The sequence below is a fragment of the Danio aesculapii genome, chromosome 5 (genome assembly GCF_903798145.1).
Source record: "Danio aesculapii chromosome 5, fDanAes4.1, whole genome shotgun sequence".
NCBI classification, from domain to species: Eukaryota; Metazoa; Chordata; class Actinopteri; order Cypriniformes; family Danionidae; genus Danio; species Danio aesculapii.
Genome location: NC_079439.1, coordinates 42,801,581 through 42,828,073, shown reverse-complemented (window position 1 = coordinate 42,828,073; position 26,493 = coordinate 42,801,581). Strand labels below are relative to the sequence as shown.

The window sequence follows — 26,493 nt, the reverse complement described above, 5'->3', positions numbered from 1 at the left end:
GAAGTGAGCAAACCCTTTCAATTGTCCCTGAAGGAGTAGTTCAGATGGACTAGTAATGGAAAAAACGCTGTGTGGGAGAGACACCTGTAGTGATGAGCAACCAGGGAAGTGGGTTGTGTTTGCTTTGGCTTCATGACCTGTGTTCACATAGTGTCTCTGCAGTCTGGGATGATTTGTACACACCCTCTTGGAGATCTATGAGGAATTTCAGACCACTGCTATGACAATCTACTGGCTCCACTGAATGGACACCAGCTCACAGAAAACATGTCCACACTCATGCTTCAGTATTTTAAAGTCAAATCACAAAAACAAGATATGCTTGGTCATTCTTTCTTCTACAGTACATCGTATTGAAATTTAATTAAACAAATAACAATAGAGGAGGCCTTGATTTTGTCAAGAGGTGTTGACTTGCATTCGGGATTGCTATTGGTCAATCCCATCAGATTGACAGCTTGTTCCGCCCTTGCACTAGTAAACACATCATTACGGAGATGAGATATTGTTGCAAGAGGAAGGGGAAGTTATTTTGATTACAGATAATGAGAACGCATAATGTCCATGGATAAATCGTTTATAATATAATCATATATAGTACAAAGTAATGCAATAAGAAGTTTAATTTCATGGTGATTTTTAAGGTCAGCCTACCCAGAATTCCGTGTGCAAGTCTTAAGAGCCACTAGTCGCAAAGACAGAGAGACAATTTAATTTCATAGATTTTCTTTTTAATTGGTCAATATGTATCAATCTAAATAAGTTACAGTTCTTCTGAGTGTTTACAAAGCCTTGTAAATATACTTATCAGGTAAAATTTGCTCTGACAAGGCAGATATACTGTTTACAAAAAAGATTCTGATATATTTCACACAAGAAACAATGTTAAAATCAACACTAAGAAAAATGAAACCTCTACAAAAATATCAATAAATAACATCAAATCTTATGTTGATACATTTACTTACATCAGTATACAATTGCCACCAAGCTTGAATAAAATCCTAGATTTTTTTTTGACACACAAAACATAGAGATGGTCTTAAATGTGACACCTCACATTTACATCTCATCATCATTACTGTATCATCACAAATGTTAAAAATATACTTTATATGCTATTAAACTGATAGATTATTGATAACCACCTCCTGACAAAGACAATCTAAAGACAAAAAAATGTACATGTGCAATATAAATTGAACATAGCTTTTCAAAATCTTTCGCTGACAGGTAGACCGGCTTCTGTTGTGTATAAAATCGTTTTGTGGCGTAACTATATTTCTATTACATAACATCCTAACAACCTCCTTTTTGTATTTTTAAACCAAAGAATTTGCTTGCCTCTGCAGTTCACCTTCACCAATGCAGAATGGAGAGTCAGGCATGATTTGAGCACAGTCATCTCTGCTTACAATCTCTATCTAGGATTCAAAAAGTGTTTAACAGTAAAAATCAGGCTTTACAAAACTGCAATGTTGGAGGAGGCCTATAGTGGACATTGACGATTTTTAAAAGCATGATGAGTTTAAAAAAGTCAAACATACTAATATGAAAGGACAGAATAAGTTGGTTTAGTTTTAAAACAGTCAGTTTTATCGATTGAGTCTTGAAACCATTCCCGCAACCAGTCATACAACATTTGAGGCGCCCAGCAGCGTCTGTATATGGCAGTGTAAATCAAAATAAGAATGAGAGTGGAATTTCTATATGGTTGTGTTATAATTAGTGGGACTAAAACCTATGAATGAAATCTGCATTTATAATAATAAATAAAAACAGTTCAGTGTTTCAGCACGGAGCCAAATTGGATACAGGAAGGCCTGCTAGATATGCGTCGAAACAGCGGAACATTGTTTTAAAGTTCACATCAGTTTTGGATTCATCAGTGCCTCCTGACCAAGTCTAGAAGAAAGAATGAAGAAAGACTGGATGTTTATCAGTGTGTTCTACTGGACATTCTCTAAAAGCAAGAAGAGGAAGTTAATGTGACACCATGATCACTGGGGAGAGTGTTGCGCTTAAAGAAAGCTTAAGTTCTGAGTATCATTCGTACAGTCCTCAATATCATGTAACCGCTTCTCCCCAACGACCAAGCAGCTGATCGCACCCATTATCTCTACAAAACTGACAGGCTTCCTCAAGACGAGTTTGGCAGGAAAAATGGTCTGTAGCTAAATTAAAAAAGACCCTTTTTCATGTGAGCACTTCTCCTCCAATAATTCAACTTTCCTGAGTTTACGAATTGAAGAGCAAGAGATATTTACATGGAAAAAACCAAAACACTACAGCATGTCTATAAATAGTTCTGGGTGGGTCCTGGGACGGTGTTTGGTGAGCCCACAGACCAATTTGAGATGCACCTTCCCCGAATGTGATCACCCCAGAAGTCGACTTACGACTTTCAGACTACGCTGCTGAAAAGTTGGATCTGATGGAGTCTTCCCGCAGCTGACGGTGTTTCCCGATGTCACACTCTTCTCGAAGTGTTCTCCGCTCAATGGTTATTCTGTAGTTCTTCCTGAGGAGCCGTGAAGAACAGTATCGTGAATGTAGCGCCCTGGCTTCACTCTGTATTAACATGCATTTTCATCACAATCTCTTTTTTTTGCGGGAGATCTCAGTACACCCATGTTGTGCAGCTTACGCACAGGGCTGGGTATTGAGACCCATTGTTATTCTTGACTGTCTATTATGGACTAAACTGAATCAGAATGTAGATTTCAGTGTCTCATTTTGGTGCCACTTACATGCCTGAGCTGATAATTAAAATCATGGGCACAGGAAGAAGAATACTGATTGCTATATGCACAAAGCCAAATTTTACGAATCGTGCATACAATGTTTGAGCACTTTCAATCTCTGATTTCTTTGAATCTACACTGAAGTGGCCCATTGTTTGTTTTATAGTCAGAAAGAAACAGAGACAGAACAACAACAGCACTACAAAAGACAACAATAACTATTTACGCAATGATTTATAAGTACAAGGGTGAAGGCAACAATGGAAATCAGCTACTATAAATGGTAAATAAAAAAAATTAAAAAATAAAACTTTTTTGAATGTATTCAACCAAATCAACTGCCTCTGGAAGTGGTCAAAGGAAAAAAGCTCAAATTTCTGAAACACCTATATATTGAGTGCAGTACACCTGTATTTAGTGTAGTTCATTTGTGATCAGATTGACAATATTAATTCCAAGTGTAAATGCAATTTCAATGTCAAGCATTAACGTTACTATTTATAATCAAACAGACATTAGTTGCTTTTTTGGGCAGAAGTTTCTAAAATAAAGCAGATATAGGGCCAGACATACAGTTCAAAATGTACTCACAATGCACAAAAATTAAAGAACACCTAATTACCAACAAAGTCTACAAAGAGCAGTGCAAATAACTATCGGGTTGTGAATGAGCAGTGGGGATGATTTTCAGACATCACAGGCATTAAATCTCAAGCTCACCCTGTTGCTTGATAAATGTATGTACAATCTATTAATAGATTTTGTGTCAGAATGAGAAACTCTTAGCTGCAAAAAACAGTTTACGCCTTTGCATTGCAAATGTTTTACTCTATTGGAATACTGACAGTTATTTTAATGCCAAAAGAAGGTTTGCGCTATCACAAACTGTTAGTAAATCTGGCCCTTAAGGGTGCTGTAGGTGATTGTCTTCAGAAACATTTTTTTGTGCTGGTTGAAAGTCTCTTCACATTCCACTAGTAATTATTAAAGGTAATGATCTAAATGTATTTATATGTATTTTTTAGTGCTGCGTTAATGCGAGACGCTTATCGCGCGATAAAAAAATCGCCGTTAATCTATTCTCAAAGTTGGGTTGGTAGCTGGGTCGATTCTACGCAAGCTATGATAACTTTCACCTTGATATTTTAGCACAGATGTATACCTGACCGGTGAGCCGTCTGACAAAAAAGTGCCCTTCTGAATCAAATCAGCAGGATGCCTGACTTTAACTGCAGTTCGGCAAGGACTGGTAAGAGTGTTATAGAATGTAATAACGCTCGCCAAACGTAAAGAAAAAACACTTCCGCATTTCGCGGTGTGTGTGTGCGTGCGTGTTTTGTGTGTGTTTTGTGTGTGGTCCTTTACTGACAGCCGCCTGTGTCTTGGATCTTGTCTGTAAATATGGCGAAAAGTCCTACATGACAGCAATAGTTGGATTGCAGTGTTTACTTCAGTAATGCCACTAATATATGCACTCCACATGTCTTAATTCCAATACTGTTTAGTTCAGTTATGACTTTAGTCGCATTAAGGTAATCAAAAATCTCTGTTTACATGGTAGACTCTTAATCAGAGTATTGTTTTAATCATATTAAAATCGTATTAAAGTATTGTTGCCCATGTAAACATACTCAATGTTTGACACACCGTCAGCGCTCTGTGAACTTGGCATTGAGTGTAATAAGTGTAAATAAGTGTAATTCCTGCACCCCGCTGGCCAACCACTAAGCATACAGTAGTCACTTTAGGACAAAGCGTGTGAGAGAGTGAGATCAGCGATCTTTGCATGCATGAAATATGTTTTTTGTCTAGAATTGTAGTGTTATAAAGTACTATAAAGTTTTCTAACTGGCGAATGACATGATCTAGTGAGTTGTCTACTGTCATCTTTAATGTGCACGTTTGTGATTTCAGGAGGTGTGACTTTGGACGGCAGGGGAGGGATTGTGTTTCAAACAAATTATGCTAACCGGTTAGCATTTAGGCGGATCACCTACTGCACCTATAATTCTCAAACACATTATCATTTTATACTTAATACATGTTTATCTCATGAAAAAAGAGTGTTTTCTGTGTTTACCTAAAGAAGTAGAATGCCAGGAGAAGAGCTGTTCCCAGAATCCCCCCTACTATTATCCCAGTCACCGCTGATACACCTAGTCCACCTGCTTAGGAGAGAAAATAAAACCATTTATAAGGAAAGCTCTCTATCTATAAAATCCAGGAGTTATCATAAATTATTATTAAAAGTATTAATTAAGTAATGTGAAAATGACGTTCTTGGCAAGGCATGTACACTATAAGGCATAATGTCTTTCCACTGAGCGGTATTTTTCTGTACAATACAGTAAGGGTTACCCTGACGAGGCTTGCATTTCCCATGGGAACAATACACTTAAATGGTAGTCATTGTGTATGCCAGAAAGTTGTAATCAACATCATTGACTGTTCACATATGGCATCTTTTGATCTTTTTAGGCAGATGAACCGGGCCTTTTACGATTTCCACACGTTTAGACACAACATGTGTACAGCTCCTTAAACAACAATAGAGGACATACAGCAGATCCTGTTTTTTCTTCTTAGCATATGGCAGTTTGTTTGAGTTTGGGGTTGGGTATGGTTCATTGCTTCATGAAGTCTTGTATTATGTATTGTAATGTATTGTATTATGATCAGGGCCAGTGCGTCCATAGAGGCGACCTAGGCGGCCTACCTAGGGCGGCAGAATAGAGAGGGTGGCGTCCACTTCCTGGTTGACGTTCCATTTGTCTTGTTGCATGCGCTGGTGACAATTCTCTGTAAACCAATATCATTCAGTCTAGCTTTGCCCTTTTGCTACATTACTGTACTTGTACACCTCTAGGAAATGGCATATTGGTACCTTTAACAGTGGAAATGGAAACAAATTTGTATTGTAGTGTAGAGTACCAAACCATACCACTCGGTGGAAATGGGCTATTAATCTTAACTAAGACCATCTATATCCAGATGGACTCAGATGGGTCTAAATCCATGCTGTTACAGAAATAAAAACAAACAAACAAGAGTCAGTCTTAAAGTAGCAGAGGTAATTTACATGATGGGTCGAGAGGTTTTGGAGGTGGTATTGTTCGCAAGGAGAACCATTCCCTCTTGAAACCCGGCAAGATCTGGAAACTTCCATTAGTGCCAAAGTAGTTCATGACAGTCTGATGGTATAAAAAGACATTTATTATGGTGATTAGCTGTTTTGACTCTCTCCTCAATTCTGACTAAACAACTTAGGCACTGTTTACACTAATACGTTTTTGTTTTAAAACGCATAAGTTTTGCTACGGTTATGCCTTCCATCCACACTGTCCTGGAGTTTTCTAGCTCTGAAAACAAAGCATTTTGGAAATTCTCAAGAGGCCGTTTTTGTTTTAAAATGCTGCTGTTTCGTGTCAGTGTGAATAGGGGAAAATGCTAGGGCTGCAACTACCGATTATTTTAATAATTAAATAATTTGTTGATTATATTTCTGATTAATAGATCAATCGGATAAAAAAAAAATCATTTAATTTCCAACCGTTTATTCAAAAAAGCTCATCCCTGAGCTGTTATAATTATAATAATAATAATAATAAAAATAAAAAAATAAATAATAATAATAATAAAATTAAAAACTAAGTAGTTTTTATCCTGTTTTCAATCCAAATATCTAAATATTTTTAAATCAAGATGCATACTAGACACATGAAATAGCATAAGAAATTATGTCTTGTTTTCTGAAAAAATAAAAAAGCCACCTCAAAATTAAGTGATTGTTTGCTTAAAACAAGTAAAATTATTTGTGAATTGAGTAAGAAAAATAATCTTAATGAGATATAATATCAAACAGAAGTTTTACCAGTTCACACAAACGTGTAAGTGATAGTGATCTATAACATGAGATGGTCGTCGCCATGTTTACTAACCACGTTTGCCTCATTCATAAAAAGCAGAACACGCAGGATTCAGCATGTAAATTCACCAGTTACTCCCCAAATACATGCAAGTAAGTGGCTGGTGAACTTGGAGAAGAGTAAATTCAACTTTATAGTTACTTTCACTATGTGTAATGTGCATCTGATATGAATAAAACACAAATTATATTTGAATGGATTGTTAGACTTCCTTGTGTGTTTGACAAACTCTAAATGTATTGTTTTACTATAGTGCGTGTGTGTATTTACATGTCTCAAACATAAATTAAGCATTAGGCATTAAAACGCTGCATAATTGTGATAATATGACATGTCTTTCTCAGTGGGGTTAAGTTGGTTTTGTTTTTGAAAAAAAAAAAAGAACTTTTCCGACGGTCCCTTACTGAAAGCTCTGCTCAGCGCGAGCTCTCTCTGGTTTAAGGCCAGACACCGCGCCAAAGCTCAGTTTGATTTTTTTTCAGTTGCCGCTGTAAAGGTAAATGAGCTAACGCTAACTTGTCATGCTTGTCAAGCTGGATAACGAGTAAAACATCAGCACCAGGGACTTTACGGTCCTCACTTCAAAATGGAACAAAAGTAGGACCCTGCTGTTGAACTCCCTTTCTCCTCATCCCTGTCTATGAGGCGCCAAACTTTGTATCAATGTGCGAGAGAGACCGTGTTCACTCCATTCCGCACTGAAATAGTGTTTTTTTAATAATCAAACGTCCCTGTGTCGTGCGACACAATGAATGGATTATGAAATTGCCAACGCTTGTAGTAATCGATTTATATCGATTTAATTGATTCGTTGTTGAAGCCCTAGAAAACACACATCTGAAAATGAAGGCGTTGTGTCTATCTGATTGTATCTTTTTCCTCAATATTAGGTGCACAAAGTTCAGTCTAGCATCCTTTTCTTGAGTTCAGACTTCGCAAGTTTGATATGGAAAACAAACTCCCAAGGACACATCGGGTAAATCTTCAAAGGGAACAGTGTACTTTATAACCTCATTCGATTACCCTGCTACATTGTTTCATCTTAACAATAAAATAACAATATGACATAACGGACTGCCTATTTTTATTTTGATATAAACAACTTAACAGACACCAAAAATGTTGATGCACCATATAGCTACATATTTATATGACTGTCATCTTCACTGTATGCATATTTATAACAAAACAAAGCCTATAACATAACTGCCTGGTTTCATGCAAAATACGAAACATACCCTCTCTTTCGCTGAATATCAGTTTTAATAATCAATAATGGCCATTATACAAGTATAATGTATAATAATTTTATACATTATAGGAAATAAAGGCAAGCGATCAATATACAGAATCAGTGTATGTAGTTACATTTATATATTAACTTATCTTTGCGCTCAGACAAAACACATTACCTTAGAACAAGTAATAGATTTAAAAGACCAAAGAGTCGTTAGATAGAGACAAGATGACTTCAATATCACGTTTAACAACTATAGCGAGATGAGATCCAGCGGAAGATTCTTGATGAACTGTCCGACGTGCGCTGCTCTCATCTGGGGAGGTGTGCTCAAAGCACCCGCTAACTGTGTGTGCGGTCACGTGATGTGCGTTTTCAGTGGTGTAGTGTGGACGGAGAACTTTGCAGAAACGCCAGTGTGGACATGGATCGTTTTCATTCCAAAACACCATTTTAAAACTAAAAGGTATTAGTGTAAACAGGGCCTTAGTTTCAAATGACTGAATGGTCCAGAGGTTTTTGTTAAATACCTCATGTTTTCCTGACTCTGGATCGGTCATCCTCACAACAGAGAAATCCCCATTCCGGTCGCCATTGGCATCCAGAGACACCTGGCCAGCAATGCCTGTATAACGGAATGTGAGGAATGAGAAAATTAATTAGTTTGAAGAGTCAGACATTCCAAGGAAAACACCGGCAAGAGTCGACAAATTCCGGGTGGGCAATACAACAGGAAATCTCATCCGCCTCCTGCCGTTTTTGTTGGCTTTGACTGCAGAAATGGTAATTTCATCTGTACATCTGTGTTGCTGAATTCTTGAGATTTTTAAAATATTATTTCATTTAACAGGAAAACATGACCCTGTTCCTGATGATTCTGGCTGAGTGGAACATTGTTATTTCACGTTTAGTTGTCTTGCTGTGGTCATTGAGACGGGTCTGGGCGGCAGACATGTCTGAGCCCTTATTTTGTAAGGGAAGTTTAATGAATTACAGTGGCAAGAACACTGGCGAGACCTCTGTTCATGACTACAATAATGGGAATCAAATGGGACTTGGTCAGTCTTAAGATTCCAACTTGCTTTTTTTCCCACAAAATATGCATTACTGTTTTTTTAGTAATGAACTTAGTGTGCAAAATTTAATAGGATGTTTAAATGTTAAAGGACAAAATGTTACCAGTGTTAACAAAATTCTTTACAAAATACATTACCATTCAAAAAATAGGAATGCCAAAGAAATTCATTCATTCATTTATTTTCTTTCGGCTTAGTCCTATTATTAATCTGGGGTCGCCACAGTGGAATGAACCGCCAACTTATCCAGCATACGTTTTACGCAGCGGATTCCCCTCCAGCTGCAACCCATCACTGGGAAATGCCAAAGAAATTTGGAATCAAAAACAGCAACTGTAATATCATGAAATATTATTACAAAAGAAAAATATACTTCAGTTCTGAACATTAACTCTTTATTTAATCCTTTAACTTGCATTGTAAGAAAAAAAATGGACCAAATTGTTAAATATTGGTTAAATTATATTCCTGAAAACATTTTATGCAAATTTTTTAGTTTTTTTTTTATGATCCTTCAGAAATCTTAATTTCTAAACAGAATAACCTAATTATTATTATTATTATTATTATTATTATTATTATTATTATTGTGAAATGGTAATAGTACATAAGTAGTAAGAAATTTCTTAATGTTCAAAATTTTTACTGCTTAACATTTTGTGGAAATTGTAATAATCTTTTTTTCTGCATTCTTTGATCAACATCAGTTTTAAAAGCAGCTTAGAGTGATTTAGTTTAATGCACCTTGAAGCACCTTCCCCTTGCCAAATGTTGTTTTTAAAAGTTTGAAAGACTGATGTTTTTGTCAACAGAAATGTATGGTTTTGTAACATATTCAAAGGCACAGGAAAAAGTAGCAGATGCTAAAATGTATGCAGTCGATTTCACCATTATGACCATTCAAGGTACAAATACCCAAAACTCTTTGGATTTTTGTCATTTGAATAAAACAACATTAGAATGAAGGATATACACTACCGGTCAAAAGTTTAGGGTCATTTTTTTTCATGTTTTTTTTAAGAAAATTATTCTGTTCATTACATTTATTAAATGTAAAATTATTGTTATTTTTTTTTTTACATTTTAATAACTGCTTTCTTATTGTATGTAGTTTGAAATGAAATTATTACTTTAGCCATTATTGCTTTTATTATTGTTACCATTAATAATAATAATACTAATAATAATAATTAATATTAGAGTGATTTCTGAATGATTATGTAACTGAAAACTTGAGTAATGAAGCAAAAAATTCATCTTTAAAATCACTGGAATAAATGATTAATATTAAATGATAAACTACTTTTGAACAGTTATTTTATAGCGCAATAACATTTCACAATTTTTACAAATTGTACTGTATTTTAGATTAAATAAATGCTGCCATGGTAAGCAGGATAAGCTTATTTTAAAACATTTAAAAATCCTATTGACCCCAAACTTTTGACTGGTAGTGTACATTTAGAAAAAGTTAGTGTGCAATAGTGTTTTATTTTAACAAAGTTATTAAAACACAACATTTTTGAAGGACTGTCAAAATGACTGTCTCTGTACTGTAGTTCTAGTGCTAAATAAAGAGGTTCATATTACAATCACAATAATAATGCTTCAAATCTCTTCAATGTTAGCAATGTTAAACCATGTGTTTAGCCATTTAAATGCATTTTGATTCATTTGCACTGGGATATCAATACACTTATTCATTATGTACATTCTTTTATTGCTACACCTTCACCCAGGATGCACACACACACACAAAATCAGCCTGAATAACTGGAGGGATGTAATGTTTGTTTGTTCATCATGTTCTGACACTGTCTGGCTGACACATCATCCAGACATGCTAATTAGGTGCTTTCATTTGATTACTGATGAGCTTGCAGCCACTGTTTACCATTGCCATCTGTTTACCATTGCCAACTGTTTACCATTACCAACTTTGATACAATTGCTTATTTTCATTTTAGATGTGTTATAAATGTAAATAAAATCTGGTGTCCACACTTTGCTGTCTGATTTTGAGACTAAAAAATACTAGATTTATTGATTTACCTTCAAATGTTCTGTTCCACATGCTGTGTGTGATTTCCAGTCCATTCTTTTTCGTCAGACCTTTACTTTTCACTTCACGCAAGGCAATTGCATATAGAAGCAAAGCATCATGGAATCCCTCCATAAACATGTTGACCTGAAATAAAATGAAATAAAAGAGTAAGGTCTGAGGAACAAAAGGCAAAGGCAGAGATTTTGTAATTAATAATGCTTGCGTCAGAGAAACACAAGCTTTTCCAGGCTTAAATCTTGCATTATAATACTGAAGGAAGAAACAGTAACACAATGGTGTTTGGAATATAAAATGTTTAATTTATTTAAATATTCATAAGGAATAAGTAATTAATATTTTTCATAAATGGTCAAAAATTTGGGGCCAGTAAGACTTTTAAAGGCTTTAAAATAAGCTTATCCTGGTTACCAAGGCTGTATTTATTTCATCATAAATACAGTACAAATTGTAAAATTGTGAAATGTTATTACGCTATAAAATAACTGTTCAAAAAGAGTTTATAATTTAATTTAATAATTTATTACAGTGATTTAAGATGATTGTTTAGCTTCATTACTCCAGTCTTCATAGTCACATGATCCTTCAGAAATCACTCTAATATTAATGATGATGATGATGATGATTATTATTATTATTATCATTATCATTGTTGTTGTTGTTGTTGTTGTTGTTGTTATTATTATTATTATTATTATTATTATTATTATTATTATTATTATTATTATTATTATTATTATTATCATAGTAGGTCGGCGCAATAGCCTAGTGGTTAGCACGTTGACAAATGGTGCAGTAGCATGTCAGGGCGTCCCGAGTTTGAAACCCAGCTCGAGGACATTTGCTTACCCCCCCCCTTCTCTCTTTCGAACTTCTTGTCTAAATACTGTCCTATCTAATAAAAAAAGCCAAAAAAATCAATCTTTAAAATTATTATTATAGTAATAAAAATTAATAAAAGCAGTAATGACTGGAGTCATAATTTCATTTCAAACTACATACAATAAGAAAGCAGTTATTTAAAATTTTTATAAATATTTAACAATTTTCTTTACAGTTAATAAATCATTTTCTTAAAAAAAAAAACATGCAAAAAAAAAAAAAAACTGACCCCAAACTTTTGACCGGTAGTGTAAATATAAAAATAAATCAACATTATTTGAACTAAATCATAAAATTATTATTTATATATATTTTTGTTACTTAAAATGAATATAAACTGAAATAAAATGAAATATATCAAATTAATATTTTAGTTAATTTATTTCAGCTTATAACAGGAAATATTTTCAGCTTAAAACAAAAAAATATTTGGAAGAAAATATATTTTAACTTGCAGTTAAACTATGCTATAATACCAAAAAAATATAAAAATAAAATACAAAATGGTGAACTCTGATTAAAATAAAAATAGAAACTAAAAAAAGAATTAAACTTTTGATGAAAAACACTAAAGTATCACTGAAATAAATACATTTACTTAAATATTTATATATTAGATGCTTGCTATAACAAATCTAATGAAAAATACGTATTTGTCTTCATTATTTTATGTTACTTATACAGTACACATGCACCTATTTTTCATTTGGCCCTGAAAATTTGAGTTAAGCTGAAAAATAAATGAACAAGTGCATACACTGTCTTCAGGACACGAACAGTGAATAAGATGGACCCATGAACAGCGCTGTGTTGTTTAATGAAATGTTAACCAATTAAAAACTAACTACCCAGCTGCCATGAATACTGAAAAGCACGAACTAATAGATGCTCATGTTATGATACGGATTAATGGTCCGTTCCTGCCGCAGAGCCGTTTGCAGCATGTGCGCAGCCCAAGGCAAACAATAGTAAAACCTGGGGCTTAGTCAGTCTGCAGCCCACGGGGAGATTCGATAACCGGTTGCCAAGATTACTGTATATTTACATTCACCCTCAACTGCCTAATAAGAGTGAAACAGCAGGAAAAGCTGATATAGTCATATGACTGTTTATATACATATTCATTTTTGGAAGCGTGAACAGAGGTGAAATCTCCAAGCATTCGGAGCATAACAAACCCTGCCGTGTTTTCATACAGAGCACAGCTTGTGAATCAGCAACACAATGTATCGGACTGAACATTCCTTATGCAAAAAATATCATGCTTTCTCATTGCGAAACAAACCCCGCTGATATTTAAGATCAGGCATTATTGCTAACAGTTTGTGTAAAACTGATGCCATCTCGGCTCAAGAATGCAATATGAAAGGGATATAGAGGAGATTTTGATTAAATTTCTATTGTTTTAACTCAGGAGTCAAAAGAGAGGGCTCTAGGTCTGTCACCCACGTTGAGATTTAGGATTTTCTCTCAAAGTTGCACCGCCTTTTAACGATAAAATGATTTCTTATGTAACAAAATAAATAAATTCGTTGTAAGGTTTCACTGTTTCTTCACTTCGTTTTGTTCATATTGCTGACGTCCCACACATTTCTTTTGTTGGTGTTAATGTGACACTCGGTTGTAACTCATTTCTTTTATCATTGCATGAACTCTATTTAACAGGAAGCCAATGATTTGAGTTTATATGAAAGATGGTGAGTTGTTCTAAAGAGACTGAAACCCTCCGATAGTTTTATTTGTTTGGATGAAGGTCAAAGGGTTGTACCTTTTAGCCACGAAAAGAGAATATGGTCATGCAAAAACCATGATTTCTAGAATATTGCATCTTTACAGTGTCAAACTCATTCAAGTTTCCCAAAAAGAGTGGTCCACTAAAGCAAATGGCACAAGAGGATAATGTCGGATGGTTCAACAGTGCAGCAGGAATTGATTACTTGTTTAGTGCTGAACTGGCTAATATTTTGTCTCGATGTTAAAGCCCGGGACACACCAAACCAACATCAAAAAAATAGTGGTGATAAACATCTGCTGTGTTTGAGAGGATGTACTTTTCCATATCCATCCAATCCATATACTTTGCAAATGTTTGAGAAATGCAATGACAGCTGGCATCTAAGCGCAAAGTGTAAAGGGCATGGCACAAAAGCAAAAGGGCGTGTCTGAATCCACTTTTGCTATTTTAAAGACAGAAAAATACGGTGTTTGTGCTGCCGCATGGTCTAACAGGGTTATGCTTATTCTCTTAATGACTTATGGGTGTGTTTTGAGCCTAATGTGCATTAAACGAAAGAAAGAATTTCTCAATTCGGCTTATTTCATTTCTCTTTACTTTTACTCTTTACTTTACTCCTTTACTTTTGTGGATAAGGAAACAGTGGTAACTCTCTCCACTGAAGACATCCATTAGCCTACACATTTAATTTCGGAATTTTGTTTGTTAAGCGGAAAGATTTGTTTCAAAACTATTTCTAAATTCAGTTCAACTTCCAGCAAACGACTAAATGAACAATAATAACAAAATGTTATATCCAAACACAAGTCCTATTCCTATTCCCCATATGGTGATGTATACGTCTCCAAAACCTGACAGGTGGACAAATCTAAACTTGTTTTTATTAAAACAAATATAAATATGCATTTAATAAATTATACTGCTAATAATAATAACATTATACAAATGCAAATTGTCATGAATGAACTGACTACGACAGAGCCATATTCCAAAGCTCCCCGAGGTGAAGAAGGGATGGAGGTAGTGCGTTTTATATTTATGTAGAAAATATATATTTTTAACATTTTAATCCTTTTTTATTTCTCATATGTAAGATATTCGTGTATTGCTCTACATCCTGTGTATATTAAGCAATGTGTAGCTGTTTTGGACTTGTATAGGTGCATAATTAAATTGCTCTTTAAATGACTTCAACACACCTCCTCTTTAGAGCAGCATGCTCATGAGTCCACAAAGCGGTGCAAATGGATTTGCTACTTAAACAATGTGGCACAAAATGTGAAAATGACAGTTTTGCTGATCTGAAAATAGCAACAAATCACATTCTATGCGTCTGGTGCTGTGTTGCGCCGCATGTATGATAGGGCCCTGAGTTCTCCCTCTTGACTTTGATTGCTTGCTTGGTTTTGTCTCTTCCATTTTTTTTGTCTGTGTGTTGCAATTTGCTTTCTGAACCATAACTGAACAGCCAATCATATTGCTATCTCGTGCTGATGGCCCCAAAGATGCCAGTGTCAATTCTACATGCTTAATTAGTCAAACTCCCATTGATGTGAGTCTGGCATAAGGAGACACGTGGAACACACCAAGCAGACTAGCTTGATAGATGTTCACCATTGGCCTAACATTACCCAATGTCCGACCATCGACATGGTGTATTCTGGCCCTAAGAGAATCTGGATTGAAAGCCCAATATGGGTGACCAAACCACTAGGCAGCAGAAAAAATGAAAAGGATAGACTAACATTTGCTAAGGAGTATGTTGTTGTGGACAGAGAACCAGTGCAAATCGTAATATCTGGAATGTGATAATTTAATTCAATTAAAGCGGTCATATGTACTAGGGCTGGGCGATTAAATCGGTATCGATATTTATTGACCGAACACCATTGTCAATATCAATAAAAAAACATTCGATATGAAGTTTCTGTATGACGCGCTGAAGTTTTATTAAAATGTGGCTGCCGAGCGTTCATCTTAGAAGTAATTTCAATAAGCTTAGGGTGTAAATTTGTCATTTCCGATGGAGGCGTGTAACTTAGTAAGTTCCTTTACTTGATAAGCTTAGATTTGATTATCATAATTTGTTTTGTTTACAGAGTTTGAGGTTTTTCAGAGTTTTTTTACTGTATCATTATTATTCACACCTTACAGATGTAGATCTACCTTAAAGTTTGCTTTGTTCAGTATTTACGGTTTAATATTGCATGCACTTTATATCATGTTATTTATCAAGTTTAAGAAGTTATAAAGAGATGAGATATTTTGTTTAAATTTTTTTTTTGTATTGGACTATCTGACAAGTAATATTGGCCAATTAAAATAAAGTGGTTAAATAAAAAAATACTAATATTCCTAAATGGATTGGAAAATAAATAAACAAATAAAATAAAAAAAAAAAATATATATATATATCGTGATTTTTTTTTTATATTGCCCAGCCCTAATACTGTGTGTACAAATTTTCATGTATTATTTTCTGTTTAAATGCAAATGTGTGAACAAATTGTAATGAGAAAATTACACCTTCCACAGCTGATTGACTCTTATGTGAAGTACTTGGGGTTGTTTTTGACTGAAAACTGAAAGGTTGTGATGTTTAAAAAAATATGCAAGAGATTCTGGTATCAGAATCAGCCATTAGTAAAAATCTCTATTGACCAAAATTTGTTATCGATGTAACTAATTTTTTATTCAACAATATAAACATTTCTGAGGTAAACTATTTCATGTTTAGATGGAGGTGAGAGGGAGAACTGTATAATCACTAATTCACACTGATCTCGGCTGTGACTAAACCAGCACGCTAGACTTGAATGTACAGTAACTCATCCTCAGGGCTCACTGGACTCACTGTTTTTACCAATCAGCCTGTTTCTGTTTATTTGGGCTGATTAACTTCAGGCTCTGGCATGAAAAGGTGCAACCGCATGTCAGTTTCCTCACCCTGGTGAAAAATGACCCACTGAAGTCTCACTGTCACTACTAGGCAATACTGCAATGACAGAAAGCCCAGAACAGAGCTTTTCCATCTACTGCTAGAAAAACAGGTAACACTTTATAATAAGGTTGTATTAGTTAATGCATTTACTAACATGAACAAACAATGAACAATACATTTATTACAGTATTTGTTCATGTTAGTTAATGAAAATACAGTTCATTGATGATTCATGTTAACTCACGGTGCATTAACTAGTGTTAACAAGCATAAGTTTGGATGGTAAAATGCATCAGTAAATGTTGAACTATGATAAATATATGCTGTACAAGCATTGTTCATAATTAGTTAATGTTAGTAAATACATTAGCTAATATTAACTAATGAAATCTTATTATAAAGTGTGACCGAAAAACGAATAAAGACCCGGGAATAATGTTTATTTCACTCCTTTTTAAATAAACTGTATTTACTCATAAATATATAAACATTTAAGTCTTTCACTTATTTGTATATGTAGGGTTTGCAATGATTGCAAATGGGCTGCAATGATAGAATAAAAGGTGAGCACATGTGGGGACATCATCATCTGTTGAATGTGAAGTGATTCTAGCCATTTAGGATTCAGTGGCTGAAGCAGGACTTGTTATCTTTGATTGAAGCCCACTCGAAACCTTACATGATGAAGCCTTTATGTTGAGTGGTAAAACCTCTTCAGATGATGAAAATCAAAGTCCAATTGCTAGCTGAATTATATATTCTGTGATGACCTCGCATGAAATCCTTCACTACAATAATGTTGCTTAATAATAAAGGTAGTTTGCAAAAAACTGAATATTTGGTAGGTGACGTTTTTGTCTTCTGTGTAACTAAACTTTTTTTTAGCTGAAACCATGCACTGTAAAAAAACACTAGTTGCCTTAAATTTTTAAGCTGAATCAAATTAACCTCATGACTCCATTGAACTTATATTATGTTAAACTGACTTAAAACAGCTTGTGTAACTTATAAAATACATGAACATGATTAACTTAGTTTAATAAGTTACAATAACCTAAAAACATATGTATATATATATATCTAATTGATCATATAATTTTTACAGTGTGGTTCTTGGTGATTTGAAATGCAAGTCAACAGCTACCGGCACGTTGTCATTTGCCATTAGGAAACTCCACTCCAGACATTTGCACAGGTACTCAGGATTGTTTGCCAAAACTTAATCAGCGCTTAAAAATAAGGTTGGGAATAATGTTAATTTTTTTACACAGACACCTAACTTCTTTAATCATAAGTAGCCATGGATATTCATTTTAATCAATTAATCTGCATTTGTTTTTTTTTTAAAGATTTGACTTGCATTTTGGGCGGTGGCTCAGTGGTTAGCACTTTCGCCTTACAGCAAGAAAGTCGCTGGTTCGAGTCCTGACTTGGTCAGTTGCCCTTTCTGTGTAGAGTTTGCATGTTCTCCCCGTGTTCGCGTGGGTTTCCTCCGGGTACTCCGGTTTCCCCAACAGTCCATAGCTATTGGTGAATTGAATAAACTAAATTGGCCGTAGTCTATGAGTGTGTATGCGAATGAGTGTGTATGGGTGTTTCCCAGTACTGGGTTGAGGTGGAAATAAAATAAAATATGTGCTGCAATAGTTGGTGGTTTGTTTTGCTGTGGCGATCTCTGAAATACAGACTAAGCCGAAGGAAAATGAATGAACGAATGAATGACTTGCATTTTATCGATCACCAAGAACAAGTATCAGCTAAAAATCTTCTTAAATATTCCACTGAAGAAAAAACATCTCGAACGGACTGATGGGAGGGTGAGTAAATTAACAGCAAATTGTCATATTTAGGTAAACTATCCCTTTTATCTTTACTGCACTACTTAAAACAACAAGTGAGGCAGCAAGACGCACCATAAACTAAAATGGTAAAATTAAAATTGTTTTTGTTACTTAAAGAAATAGTTTAACCCTGAAAGAAAACTTTACTCACCATTTACTCTCACTCAAGTGGTTCCAAACCTTTATTCTGTGTTCAACAGAAGAAAGAAACTCATAAAGGTTTGTAACAAGGGTGAATAAATGATGGCAGAATTTTTGGGTGAACTTTCTATTTAAAATAAAAAATATCTGAAATAAAATTTATTTTAGCTTATTACTATGGAAATATTTTGAATTAAATATGTTGTAACTTTTAAAGTAAAACTAAATTAAAAATTCAACATATATATATATACATATATATATACATACATACATATATATATAATGCAAAAATAACAATGGAATAAATAAACCTACTGAATATTTCTTAAAACAATAAAAAAATGGAAGATTTACTACAAAAAATTATTCAAAATACATAGATCTTTTATCATACTGGATAAAGAAATGAAGAAACACCATAAAAAAATGACAACAGAAATAAATTGATGAATTAAATAACTGAACTTCACATAAATATATAAACTTAGAAGGCAAATAAATTAAAATAAACATTTACATTTCTTAAAGTCTGAAATTCCTCAATTATTGACCTTATTCTTCAATGTGGAAGTGCGCTCGTTTTTGCGATTGTTTTAGAACTTCTGATTCAGTTGCCTATGGGAGAAATGACTAGGAATAATAAACGGAAGAAAACGGTCAAACTACTTACTCTACAAACAAGTGTTTGCATGACAATACAGACAAAGTAGAATAATACAATAAGAAAAGATCAGTTTGCAACACCAAGCAGCAGAACGAGCTGTTTTTAAAGAGCCCATATTATGGGTTTTTGAAAATGCCCTTCCATGCAGTGTGTAACACAGCTCTAAGTGAAGTGAATTATCCAGCTAAGGCTTAAATCTGTAAGTGTACAGTGTTTAAAATTATTGATTCATCTATAAAAGAGTCGACTCATAGTGCTTCAAACGAGTCGTCTTGATAACGAGTCATTAGGTGTTTCGCGATGACGCAGCTACGAAACACAAGTAGTTGGGCGCGCAAACCCGGGAGATTTGAAACCTGCGGCCCCGCCCACTAACAGAAAAAAAGTCTCACACACAGAGACACACACAGACAGACACCGGTCAATGAAGTCACGCTGTGCAGATGGATATTATGGACAGTCAAATCAAAGATGAAACATCAGCAATATATCTCAGCCTTGAGCAGTTCTGAGTGCTTCTGAAAACTATATGCTTTCAAAGAAGACTTCATCAGTTTGTTAAAGGAAGGATCAGTATAGACTGTCAGAACATGGATCAGTGCATCATGAATCAGTTTCTACCCCCATTTCACAAGTGTAAGTAAGTGCGATTAAAATTGTTGCCTCGTTTACTCTAGCTTGCAAATTATGTATTTAGTTGTGTTTTGTTACTTGTAACTGCGTGTACTGTATCAGGTTAACTCTTTATATTCTCATATCGCGTGTAAAGCCACGTTGAAAACGCGACGCGTGCCGCTTTGATTACGGATCGTCAGCTGTTTACACACATGCAACGGACAAGTTTCAAAATATTTCAGCTCAATGTTATTGTCTCCTCGTGTGTGTAACGCACGGCTATTCGCGGATATAACTGAGCGCCGCTCCTCTATGGACGCGCCGGCCCTGTGTGTGTGTGTGTGTGTGTCTGTGTCTCCTCGTGTGTGTAACGCACGGCTATTCGCGGATATAACTGAGCGCCGCTCCTCTATGGACGCGCCGGCCCTGTGTGTGTGTGTGTGTGTGCGTGTGTCTGTCTGTGTCTCCGTCTCCTCGTGTGTGTAACGCACGGCTATTCGCGGATATAACTGAGCGCCGCTCCTCTATGGACGCGCCGGCCCTGTGTGTGTGTGTGTCTGTGTCTTCTCGTGTGTGTAACGCACGGCTATTCGCGGATATAACTGAGCGCCGCTCCTCTATGGACGCGCCGGCCCTGTGTGTGTGCGTGTGTGTGTGTGTGTCTGTGTCGTCTCGTGTGTGTAACGCACGGCTACTCGCGGATATAACTGAGCGCCGCGCCCTCTCTATTCAGCCGGTCCTCTATGGACGCGCAGGCCCTGTGTCTGTGTGTCTGTGTGTCTGTGTCTGTGTCTGTGTGTGTGTGTGTGTGTGTGTGTGTGTGTGTGTGTGTGTGTGTGTGTGTGTGTGTGTGTGTGTGAAAAGAGCAAGAAGACTGTGACTAGGAGGCTAGGAGATCTCCTCGCCAGTTCTTGGACTTTTTGCTCAATAAAATAGTTAGTCGTCAGTATTTTCTAGTCCATCGTCTGTGTTTACATTCACCCACTGGCAGCCAAAATCCACTATGAAGCGCGTGTGCACTGTGACTACTTTTATATTGTAGATTAGCAGCTGGGCATTTCACTCTGCCTCGTGCTGAAGCCTTGTCCATGTCGACCAATCGCAGCAGGCTGTCATCGGTCCAATCAGCGCAGATTAGCTTCGCGCTGAGGAGGGGTTTGAGAACAAATGAATCGCTGAACGATTCAAATGGGAGTCGCTGGGATAATTAGGTAAAAATAAATGCATATTATAAGACCATCAAAGTGTTTTTTGACCTTGCATGCATATTAGACTGTTGTTGGAGACCCTTACAACCTAAATATGACCCTATTTCATGTATAATATGGGCTCTTTAAGGTTTAAAAATTAATGGAAGTAAATGAGACCGGAAGTCTCGAGCCAAAATGATTCAAATGTCTGCGCCCACACATACGCGGAGAATAAGGTGAATAGATTTTAGTGGCTTTATGTTTAGTCCTTCATATTGCATTCTTAATTAATTAATTACAATGAATCATATAGAGAATTATATATAATTATATATTTCTCTATAATTATATAGAGAAAAGTAATAAAGTTTTTGCATTTCAACGGTTGTATTTGCAGGTTCAGTCAAACTTGTGTGTGAAGTGTCTGTTCTGAAAAACAGCGAAACCGTTCATTGTTGATCAATGGAGTTGACTGAAGCAGAACAAACGGTCTGTAATAGGTCTGAGACTTCCTTTGTTTGTCTCAGTGTAGCCAATCGGACACAGTGTGTTCAGATCCTGTGAGATGGTTTTAGGGGCCCTTAATGGTCAGCAACACGGTTGACTGCCTATCATGTTCTAGATAAGAGTTGTCAAGAAGAAAAGGAAAGAGGCAATCATGGGTGGCCATAATTTCATATGCAGTGCATTGAGTTTGAACATCTATATGCCCAGTCGCTTCACTGATTCTACTTCTCAGGTTTTTAGAACTTTGAAGCAGTTCTGCTCAAGTACCGACAGAAATGTACGTTAGCAAGCATTAAAACCTTATAAGTTGAAACTTGACCCTCCACTTGAACCATTTACCTGATACAAGAAGTTATGATTGGATTATACAGTCCTGAGGAGACTGGAATTTTAGAAATGCTAAATCTGTGTGATTAAAACTTCTGGAGATTAATTGAGCCTCAGATTTGTCGTGCATGAATTTGATAACCTGATGCACAGCGAAGAGGAAAATAAGTAACAGAAGGTGCCAACAGATGACATCTATTACTAAGTGCCATAAAATAATATTTTCGGTTAACTTATCTTTTCTCAGCTGGTAAACGGTTAATAATGCTGAAGAATGCAGTCTGCTTTTAGGATCATTTCAAAGCATTTTTCTAACTGGAAACTTTTGGAGAAATCCAATTGAACATGACATAACATAAAAGACTTCATAGTGTAATACATAAAAGATGTTCTTTAATGACTGTGGTAATCCAACACACCCACCTACTGGTCATCGGTGCATAAAAATACTTAGCATTTTTGACAGACTTGCTCATTTTAGAGTCGCTAAGATCATACAGTTGACAGAGCCTTTGGATCTAAAACAGCAGTTTTTCAATATCCATATTTCACCAATCTTTCAAAGGTCTTACTTTGTAGATGGATTCTACAGTCGACCTCTAGAATGTTAACAGTGGAAACTGTCGTTTATCCAGCAGATTTACGTTCTGCAAATGGGGGGTTCTTTTGCAAATGAGTATGGCTGCATTTCCTGGCAGCCAGTATGAATTGCTAAAAGTCTGTGTGGATGCTCATAAGAACACCACTCACTCCAAGCCAATTCCAAAAATGTATCACCTTCCTTAATGAATAAAGTGAGCATTCTTCATCCAACTCATTAATTCAGCATGAACACCGCTGTCAGATACATGCGGCAGCTACAAGGAGAAGGCCAAGTTTGTGAAACATCACATTAGCCTTTGCTTCTATCAGGTATGGCTTTGGAAGTGTACTCGTACAATTAAATAATTGTACTCGGCACACTGAAACCTTGACATTCATATTTGGAACGAGAAGGGCCTTTGTCTGAGTATGTTTTATTCTACATAGTGATGGACCCCCACAAAGGTCCAGCTCCAGTCTTTTGTGGCCCCTATTGATACAGCAATTGAGCCAGTCAAAAGTGGTAGGGCCCCCACTGAGGTTATTAACCTTGGCACTTCGATTTGTGCACTATTGTTTGTTTCAGAAAGACAGTTCCTGCTGTCTTCTTTAGAAAAGCTCTGACGGCTTCTCAAAAGAAGCTGAAATGATGGGGACAAAGAGTCTGACCAAAATATGGGGCCTGTATGGAAAGCCAAGGAACCCCATTCAAAAGCACTTATAATCTGTATTCTGACGTTAAACTGGCTGAATAAATGAATTGGTTGCTCTCTGACTATTGCAGTCCACAAATGGAGGGGACTGTAAGAAGGCATTTGATTGATTGACTGGCTGATTTGGATGTATATTGTTAATAGAGAACAATTAAAAAGGTGGATAGGAAAATATACATGAAGGTTTTGCAACATTGTCACTTTACAAAGCTTTTAGATTTATATCTTTTGCATTAGGGGGTGACGCAGTGGCGCAGTAGGTAGTGCTTTCGCCTCACAGCAAGAACGTCGTTGGTTCGAGCCTCGTCAGTTGGTGTTTCCGTGTGGAGTTTGCATGTTCTCCCTGTGTTCGCATGGGTTTCCTTCGGGTGCTCCGGTTTCCCCCACAGTCCAAAGACATGCACTATAGGTGAATTGGGTAAGCTAAATTGACCGTAGTGTATGTGTGTGAATGAAAGTGTATGGGTGTTTCCCAGTGATGGGTTGCAGCTGGAAGGGCACCCGCTGCGTAAAACATATGCTGGATAAGTTGGTGGTTAATTCCGCTGTTGCGACCCCGGATTAATAAAGGGACTAAGCCGAAAAGAAAATGAATTATTGAATCTTTTGCATTACATAAACATATATTTCATTTATCAAAAACTATTTGTATATTTTTAAATCTAATCAATTACATGATGTGTTGTTTAATTAATTTGATAATACTGCACTCATTTTTGTATATTGTTTATCATGCGAGATATATATGTATATATATATATATGACACTAAAACTCATACAGGGTTAATTGTGCCCCAGCATTGTATAAACTAAATCATGCAGTTACTGTAGTTGTTATTTTGCATTTTCATTACTAATCAATTTAAATGTGCTGTATGTAAGTTTTTGACTCTTCTAAAGCATAAAAATACCATAATATTTTTGCAGATATTTAAGAAAGATGCTAAGTAAACATTCTTGTTCATCTGAAAAACAATGCTAAAGTCAGATATTCTGCTTTAAAAATGTGTGTTACGTGCCAGCACCCTGTCTTTGTTTTGGTTCTTTTAACCTGCCCAATGCCACTTTAGCCAATTGTATTTCAGCACCCTGGGTTGCCTTGTTTGAAAACAGCGTATTTCATTCATTTGTTCAGAAAGGCTCTCAAAGCATGCACCCGTGACTGAATTGCGACATCCGGTGGACAGTAGCAGACTCCGAAATAAGACCAGATTCAGAGTTCCATGTGAGGTTATTAATTAGCAAATAATATAAATATAACGTAAACATTTGGTGAGCAGGTTACATTGTAGGCCGTTATAAACAATTTGGTTTGTTTGAAACCAGAAATTAAATACAGCCATTCAGAATATGCACTCACTCATGAAATGGTAAGGTTTATAATCTAATTTATACATATTAAACCTCTTTAACATTATTAAATGTAGATGCTGAATCACTGATATGTGTTGGTTTTGAGTCACAACTCTGAAGTTCAATTTCAAACTGTTTATTTTATTTTCAAGATCTGAGGTGAACTATCTGCTGCTGCTTTCAGTAGTATGGCAATAAATGTCATGTAAAATGGCGTTCAAACTCACATTATTAGCATTTAACACTGAATAAAGCACATGAGGTGTACCTAAGGTGATCATTGTCAGTTTTCTGTTGTTCTGCTGCAAGAAATATAAGCCATTTCTAATTTATCAATTTGAGGTATTGGTTAAGACAAAAACTCCTATTAATATGGAGAATATTCCTTCAATCGCGTGCTGTTGCTTTTATTTAGAACAACACTTAAATCAGCCTTTAGGCTCTAGTCAGATTCACTCCTGTTTGTCTTCAGTCTGGCAACCAGTGCTTGCGTTTGTTTTGATCTAGGAATGCATTACCTAGTTCAACCACTGGGTGTCAAACTTACATGCTGCACCTTTAATGTTATAGGAAATCCATTAATTATGTTAAAATAGCATTTTTCTTAATATAGTATCAATATATTTTCAATTATCACTTATACAATACCAGACCGAAATAATCTGAAATCCAATAAAAGTCTGATTTTCATTTCCCTTTTAAATTTGACAGTATTTGACTTTTCTAGTTTGATTAAAGAATATGTACTTTTAGTATATTCAGTAATTTTCTTTCAAAGACTCACGTACAGCACTGCAATCTTCACAAATAGGGATGTTGGACTGCTGTAATGATTTTTTCATTTCTATGGAGAAGTCCTCAAACTCTGGCTTGGTGGACCTGAGCAGCGTTACAGTGTTGAGAAAGCTGTAGGCAGCCCTGGCTTCATCATCATATTTGTCTCTTCTCCTCCAGGATCCATCCCCTGTAAAAAGAAAAAAATGTGCGTTTTTTTTTTATGTAAAAAAAATCATGTTCACATAATGAGAAAAGAATGCCTCTCATGATAAGCACGTTTGCCTGTATCTACCCTGAAAGACCGTGGCTGAAATATCTACTCGATTACTTCTGTGACAATGGGCCTTTTAGATATGCACAGGAACATCAGTGGAACATCCTGAACTTGTGCGCCTGACAATATCCAGGCTCTATTGTGTTGAGCCAAATGTCTCTTGAATGTAATCTCTATCAAGCAGGATAGCTGGGCCTCTCTCAGTTCACTTCAGATAGCTTCGTTGTGCTACAGGGTCATAGGACAATCTCGTCTCACTATGGCTCATCTTGGGAATACAGATAAGCTTTGTAATCAGTGCACTTAACGGTGTGTACAGCGGTGGGGCTTTACCATAGGACGAGGAGTTGAAGAGCTCGATGTTGAAGAAGATGTGGCTGTCGCTGGTTAATTTTCGCCGATGTGCTGCCAGCATGAGATCTCGTACTATGTCCGCCTTAGAGCACATGATCACCACTGCAAAACAATAAGGAACAGAATGGTACTTGTCATTTAAAACAGTTACTTTAGGACCTGGTTCACATTTAAATGTCAAAAAAGCAATTATGCCTACAGTGGGGGAGAAAGTAATGAGCAAAAATGGTATTACTGAGTGGTTTTGCTGATGGTTAATGATTACGGCAAGGACAGAACATTGCAATTTAAAAAAACTATTTGAATTTAAAAGAAAAATCAAAAAACAATCAATTGTATAGAGTACAACCAGTGAATTATGATTCCAGAGAGAAAGAGTCGATTCGAGTCAATTCTTTTTGCTGAATCAAAACCATACATCACAACCAGTTCAGTTCTCGTACAAATGATTCTTTCAAACTGGTTCCTTTTGCTGAGTCAAAAGGCTTCAAATGCAGCCTCTAAATGTGTCCTTCATTTCCCTTGTGATGAAAGATTCAAATGGTGGA

General features: G+C 35.8%; 1 protein-coding gene across 2 annotated transcripts in view; it reads right to left on the bottom strand.

Annotated features, from left to right (window-relative positions):
* Nucleotides 1–743: 743 nt before the first annotated feature.
* npr3 (natriuretic peptide receptor 3) overlaps nt 744–26,493 on the bottom strand; it is a 37,640-nt gene continuing 11,890 nt past the window's right edge. The window contains exons 2-8 of one of the 2 annotated variants that reach the window (XM_056458262.1): nt 25,925–26,047; nt 25,329–25,504; nt 11,036–11,171; nt 8,438–8,532; nt 5,824–5,935; nt 4,825–4,912; nt 744–2,521 (exon numbers count right to left, since the gene is read on the bottom strand). In XM_056458262.1, the coding sequence (XP_056314237.1) occupies nt 2,410–2,521; nt 4,825–4,912; nt 5,824–5,935; nt 8,438–8,532; nt 11,036–11,171; nt 25,329–25,504; nt 25,925–26,047 (842 nt within the window). In that variant the 3' untranslated portion in view covers nt 744–2,409. The remainder of the gene's footprint in view (nt 2,522–4,824; nt 4,913–5,823; nt 5,936–8,437; nt 8,533–11,035; nt 11,172–25,328; nt 25,505–25,924; nt 26,048–26,493) is intronic. The other variant, XM_056458263.1, reaches the window with a different exon arrangement.